Source organism: Oryzias melastigma, linkage group LG3 (assembly GCF_002922805.2).
Source record: "Oryzias melastigma strain HK-1 linkage group LG3, ASM292280v2, whole genome shotgun sequence".
Lineage (NCBI taxonomy): Eukaryota > Metazoa > Chordata > Actinopteri > Beloniformes > Adrianichthyidae > Oryzias > Oryzias melastigma.
In genome coordinates this window covers 25366603-25373767 of record NC_050514.1, presented here as the reverse complement: position 1 = coordinate 25373767, position 7165 = coordinate 25366603, and the positions used below count along the sequence as shown (strand labels likewise).

The 7165-nt window shown below is 39.8% G+C and overlaps 1 protein-coding gene across 1 annotated transcript in view; it reads left to right on the top strand.

Annotated features, from left to right (window-relative positions):
* Positions 1–7165, top strand: part of chrna5 (cholinergic receptor, nicotinic, alpha 5) — an 8427-nt gene extending 1262 nt beyond the window's left edge. Inside the window, exons 3-8 of the mRNA XM_024296385.2 lie at positions 2449–2600; positions 2725–2769; positions 3393–3502; positions 4668–4845; positions 4922–5617; positions 6733–7165. Of these exons, the coding sequence (XP_024152153.1) occupies positions 2449–2600; positions 2725–2769; positions 3393–3502; positions 4668–4845; positions 4922–5617; positions 6733–6891 (1340 nt within the window). The 3' untranslated portion in view covers positions 6892–7165. The remainder of the gene's footprint in view (positions 1–2448; positions 2601–2724; positions 2770–3392; positions 3503–4667; positions 4846–4921; positions 5618–6732) is intronic.

The window sequence follows — 7165 nt, the reverse complement described above, 5'->3', positions numbered from 1 at the left end:
CGGTTCAAGGAGGGGCAAACCAGACCCCATTAGTTCTAATTGTAGAATATAAATGAAAATATCTATATCTAGATTGTATTTTTCATGTCTTTTTCTGGGTTTTAATATCAATAACAACTATTGTGGGAGGAAATTTTATGTACCCATTTGAAATATTTATACTTGAGTTTAAAGTCACACAAAAGAGCCATCTTTTGACTGTTAAGGGGCAAATCCTCTGCTGTAGAACTACCTTAGTCAGGCTGCTTTTTGGAAACAATTTAATGGGGCATCTTAGCAAGCATGGTAACAAGCAAAATTATATTAATATAACGAAAAGAAAACAAAACAAATGGACATCAAATAGGCTATAAAAATCAGTTTTATGTGACCAAATCAATTATCCATTATTTGCATAGTCAGAGATAAAAAAGTGGAGGTTTTAAGCCAACTCAATTAGTTAAAATGAGAATGTGTTGTTGTCTTGGCATCATTTTATTTTATTATTATATATTTTGGGTCCAAAACTCTCTGAAGTGGTGATCGTGCCATTTTTTTGCATTTCATTCATATAACAGTGTTTTGCTTTTTACTGTTTCCTATATTTTTTTTTACAGAGTTTTCTTGTTTTTTTGCTAAACATCAGTAAGCGTGGCCTTGGAAGACTTGACATCAATCTTTTCATTTTTACACTTGTCTTTCTTACTCAGCATCACACAGATATGATTGAACATATTCCCTCTTAAATGCAGCAAAAGTATCTACACAATCGGTCACAAAGAAAATACAAATTACTGGTGATACATGGGAGAAAACACCCACATCCACTTAGAGGACATCCAAACTTCAGCCATTACCTCTTTTTTATGGGGCAAAGGTGCTAATCGTCACCATAGAAACCTTTTATCGCGAGCCAGATCATTGCTACAGATTTTTTTCTGCTAATCTAAAATGCCCCCCGCTCCCTTTTTTTCCTCACAGCACGCAATTTATGCTGAACAGCAGATTTCTGATGTTCTTCATTTCATTTATCAACATGCGAATCAACAGTCATTAGGATGGAAGCCAGCAGATGATCAGAGCATGATTTTCAGGCAAGCTGCATAATGCTGACAGAGGGAGAAGACAAAGTGATGCATTTTCTTATTGACTGAGGTTGTTGCCGCTCCGCCCTTATTGATCCAAAGGATGAGAATGAATCCATAAATTTTGGGGCATTCTTGTATTAAACATTTGGACAAATTCCATCCCTATAAATTGAGTTTATGAATAGGCTAGAGGTGGCAGTGAAATATAGCCGATAGACTAAATGAAAAAACTGGTGGTTCTACAAAGAACTGAAATGGGAAAAAAGGCGTGTGACCAGCAGAAAGGTTCCTGTCTAAAACCTTGTTCAAAATTTGATTTTTAAAGAAGATTTTGCAACAAAACTTTACCATAAATAATCATTAAAGTATTTTAAATAAACAAAGCCCACTGTTAAGTAAAATAAATTAGGGATCAGGCTCACTTGCATTTTCAATGAGATCCTGAAAAACAAGCATTAAATATTTTAGGTTAAAGCCCCATGCTTTTTGCTCTGTTCTAAAAGTGTTCCAGGCGGTCTTTTAATTATGCCATATTTCGCCAAAACTAAAAAAAAACTGTCATTTTCTGGAGCTATCTGCTAGCTTTCAGCCCCAACTTAACATTTCCCATGAAACAAAAAATGGAGAACAAAATCTGAGCTCTCCAGCTGTACAGTTTTGAGCCAAACGCCACCTCGGAAGAGGAAAACAAAGACGTACATGGATCTGTTTGTCTGCAAGAGGATGAATCAGAATGGAGCAGGGAGCTTGTGACTCACCCAGTATATTTTCTAGGTTGCAACAAATGGGATTTTTTTTTTTGTAAGCTCCTGATTCACATGGATTTGAAAAAAAAAAAAGAAATACTCAGAAATGTAATTTTATTAATGAATTAAAAACACTATTTTCATAAGAGTGGGCCTTTGATTATCTTTATGTCTTCTTTCATTCTGTTAGTTTTTGTTTGAGACATTGTTCTATTTTTTTATGTTTTCATTTTGTTAAAAGTAAACTTTGAGTGTAGAAATTTAAATCTACACCTATGATGAGCTTCAGTTGCAGTTAAAATTGTTGTCTTGATACAAACTAGCATTGTAAATAGCAAAAAGAGAGATTCAATCCACTTTCCAAACCCGTTTTGTCCCTTTTGGGGTCAGGGGGGTGCCCGATCCTTACCCCGCCACTCTTTGGCGAAACTCCACTCCACGTAGAAAGAACTCTCATTGGTAATTCTGTCTCAGATCCCCCAGCTAGGACATGAAACAGAGGCTTTTCTGCTGTTAGGCAATAGCGCTAACCACTGTACCAACGTGCAGCCCTGAAAATCAGAGATTAACTTTCAAATTTAAGATCTATCAGCTTCGACTTTTGAATTTAACAGCTTTTTTTTTTTCATTTTTAGGCGTCCCAAAACTCTCTTCTTATGCAAAAGCAGAGGATAAGCTCTTCAAACACCTATTTGGAACCTACCAGAAATGGGTCCGTCCTGTCGAGTTTTTAAACCAGACGATCCCGGTAAAGTTTGGGTTGGCCATCTCCCAGCTGGTGGATGTGGTGAGGACAAGAAGAATGTTTTTTAAGTTGTAACCACCAAATACCAATTATTACAAAAAAAGTAAACATATGAGTAAACTATGATTAAAATATATTTTTTAAACTTGTTCTTTTTGCTACACAGGATGAGAAAAAGCAGTTAATGACAACCAATGTTTGGATGAAACAGGCAAGTAAACCTACATACGCACTATAGCTCTTGAGTCAGCATCCCATTCAACCATCAGTCTCCAGGCGGGCAGCTTATGCGGCTGTTAATGTTACTTTGTGGTCTCCAGAAACAGGATCCCATTTATGTGCAACATTCAATCAAGACACCCTCCGTGGGGCTTCTCAGTATGGTTTTTGGCAGCTTGCTGACAGATCTCATCTATGAGTCGATTCGGCCCTGTGCCCACGCACCTGCCTCCACTCACCCCCCCCGTCCCTCTCCCTGATCCTGTCAGCCTTATTCATGGTCTTGGATATCTGGCCTGCCATGCATCTTATGAATTATTTCCACAGACCAGGCACTGTCGTTCAGGTCAGCTGCTCTCCTTCAGGATGATAAATTATACCAAGGAATAGGGAAATTGAAAGGGCAGGGATGCCAGTCCACCAGAAATGCCATTTAGAAACAAGACAAAAAGGTCATAAAGATATATAATTTTGTTTTTACTGTTTTACCAATCAGTGCTGTTATGGTTTATATAACCCAGAAGTTAAATTCAATAGATTTTTGTGGAAAAAGTTTTTCAGTTTATGTTTTCCAATTTTTTGGGGGGAAGTTTTATTTTTGTCTTTCTGCCGTAGGAATGGATTGACATGAAATTGAGATGGAAGCCTGAGGACTACCTGGGCATCACAACAATCCGTGTTCCTTCTGACAGAATCTGGCTCCCGGATGTTGTCCTATATGACAAGTATGTTACAAAAAGATGAGGCAGCGCCTGGTTAGAGGATATTTTTTAGAGGAAAGGTTGCTTAAACTGACTCATCTACATTTTGGGGGTTTATTCCACCTTAACAAAGGTCATTTATGTAACCAAAGAAACCAAGGTGCACACACTACTACATTTTTTGGTAAAAAGTCAATGCACAATCAGCAAGTGTCACCCAGGTGTTTGACATTTTATTTTTATTTCTAACTCACTCATCTAAAGGTTGATATCTCAAGGATGTTGTTTCTGCACCAACTGTTTAAAAATGGGAAAAAAACACAATTATTCAAACAAGAATTTTTATCAAACTAATAACAAAATTATGTATAAATTAGTGCCGTAAAAATAGTAAATGGCATATTCTTATTTAGAGCTTTTCTACCTTTTTAAAAGGCCTGTAGCGCTTTATAGTCACAGTCCCATTCACCCATGCACACACACAGATGGGAGCTTCGCTGCCGAACACTGGCGTCAACCTATAACCACCAATGTGGGTTAGTGTTTCAGCCAAGGACACTTTGACACATTGGCGGGCAGGACGAGAACTGATCCTGTTATCTTCTAATCAGAGGTTGACTTCTCTGCCTCTGCACCACGATTGTCCTTGCCTTTAAAATATTTTCCTAAATCATTTCAAACCACTCTGATCTGTGTTTGATAACTTATCTGTTTAAGCCTCCGGTGCCGATGTTTGGGATTAACACAGCTGTTTATGTCTTATCATTTATGGTGTTATTGTTTGTTAAAGGACAAATGCTCATATGGCCTTGACGGCAGAGATTGTTAAAGTTCAACATGTCTGATTAGTGGGTTGCATTATAGGTTAAACAGTCAGCCCACAATGAGAAACTCTTGGGTGAGGCTCAGTCTTTTTCTGTAAACTTCTTGCCATAGTCCGAAAACTTGGATTAATAGATCTAAATTGTGTCTTATAACTATTGACAGTATATGAGAACTGGACCAAGTAAATGTGAGGTCACCAATTAAAACTGGCTTACATCCGGTTCCAAACAAATGAATGCGAAATGGAAGTTGGAGACAGAAATCGTCAAAAAGCAGTGATTGGTCCAATGTATTTACATTAATACCTGATTTGTGTTGTAAAAGTTTATTTTTTTTTTTATTTATGGCATATTTTTTGCTACAGCTCAGATGGACGTTTTGAGGGAACTGTCACAAAGGCTGTTGTCAAGTACGATGGAACCATATCTTGGACTCCTCCAGCTAATTTCAAGTCAGCTTGCACCATAGATGTTACCTTCTTTCCTTTTGACCTCCAGAATTGCTCGATGAAGTTTGGATCCTGGACCTATGATGGCTCTCAGGTGGGTCTCTTTACTTTTCTTGTAAAGTTTGTCGTATGTATACTTATAAAAGGAGATTTCACACCCAATAAAACAGGTGGACATCATTCTGGAGGACTTCCACGTGGACAAGAAAGACTACTTCGACAATGGAGAATGGGAGATAGTGAAGGCCACAGGCAGCCGTGGTCTTAGGACCGATGGCAGCACTTCCTATCCCACCATCACTTATTTTTTCATAATTCGCAGGTTGCCTCTTTTTTACACTCTCTTCCTCATCATCCCCTGCATTGGTTTATCCTTCCTCACCATCCTTGTGTTTTATCTGCCCTCCAACGGCAATGAGAAGATCTCCCTCTGCACCTCAGTGCTGGTGTCCCTCACTGTTTTCCTCCTTGTCATTGAAGAGATAATCCCCTCCTCTTCAAAGGCCATTCCTCTCATTGGGGAGTATCTGGTCTTCACCATGATTTTTGTCACCCTGTCCATCATCATCACCATATTTGCTATCAACATTCACTATCGCTCTTCTTCCACACATCACGATATGGCGCCGTGGGTGAGAAGGATTTTCCTACACCGGTTGCCTAAACTGCTGTGCATGAGAAGTCATGTGGACCGCTACGCCACAGCAGGACTGGCCAGCACGGGAAAGACAACGGGACAGGAGAATATGAAGAACTCAACTCCTGAATTCACCCATATCCTGCACACTCGACACAACCTCCAAACTGCCCTGGAGTCCATTCGCTACATAACCATGCATGTGGTCAAAGAAAATCAAGTCAGAGAGGTGAGTTTAGCCAAACTTTCAGTGCGACTTGACAATCCAGACTCAGTCTGAATGGGTTTTTATCACTCACTGTATTTGAGAACTGGACAGTCAACCATAGAAAACAACCAAATGAAGTCAAGTCTGTCACAATTTTTTTGCGATATGGATGTTGCCATGTTGGAGCCAGAAATTGTCAGTAAGCAGCAATTGGTCCAAGTCGGTCTGAGGCTGCGTTTTTATGGTAACAACTCTCACTAATCAGGCGTGAGCGTGTTGGAAGTCCACACCCCCACCACTTTGTCACAAACAGGCAGACAGTTGGTTCCACATGCAGCAGGGTTTTTAGTTTATACAAGAATTAAGCACAGCTTTAAGTCCACAAAACTAAATCAGGATCAGACAGGGAGAGGTCAATCACGAGCATGGGAGCATCAAGGAAGGACTAGAGTAGTCAGGGCCCAGGAGAGGGTCAGGGCAGGCGGCAGCCAATCAGAGAGGAAGCAGGGTCAGGTACACAGAAGATCAGGTCCAGATAGAAACGCTTGATAATACAGGCAGAATGGCACAAACAATACTTCGCACATAGTCAGGCTCTGCACTTCTTAAGTGTCCTGTAGGTGACTGGCAAATGAGAGTCAGCTGAGCAGCATCTGGGAACTGTGTGATGGGGCTGCTGGGAGATGAAGTGCATTCAGTACTCTGGAGACAGCTCCCGCTGGTGACCAGAGGGGCAGACACTCATAACGCACTTGAAGGCTCGGGAGAATTTGTCAATCAGGCGTTTCAAATTCATGACTTGACACCCCCTATTTTTACTGAGGCATCGGGCTTGTCACTTAATAACTTGAATAATTTGCAATAAAAAAAAAGATTATAAAAAAAACTAGAAATAGCAAAGATAACCCTCTATTTGTGCAATGAGTTTGCACAAAATAGCACAAAAAAGGTAGCAGAGAAAGAACGATGACTTTGACAAACATGACTGAGTAATAGCTGTTTAGTTCTCCAAGGAAGTGTTCTTGGAACCAGGGGGTACTTCCTGTTTCGAAGAGGGGAGGGGTCACTCAGTCCAGGTCTCAGATACAGTCAATGTCTTCTGCCCACAATTATTAAGAATGTGCTTTTAACTACAGGTGGTGCAGGACTGGAAGTACGTTGCCCAGGTGCTGGATCGGATGTTTCTGTGGGCTTTCTTCCTGGTTTCAGTCCTTGGAACTGCTCTCCTCTTCATTCCAGTTATTTATAAATGGGCCAGTATAATTGTCCCTGACTATGCTGGGAGCATTCTCTAAAAGAAGACATTTTGATGGGCTAAAGCAGAGATCAAAATCCATTAGCTATTCTTTTTATTCTTGTTGACATTTTAAAACAGAAATAATAGGTCTACCATGCTAATCTAAGCCAGATCTTCATGAACTGTAAAGTAAGAGAAACCAGCTGGAACTTTGGAGCCTTTGGAGAATGAACATGTACACACATTGTCTTAATCCAGCCCTTTAGCAGGATATCCGTGTGTTTGTAGCAAAACTCTAACCCTTTAAAGTCTAACTGTCAAACTAAATCATT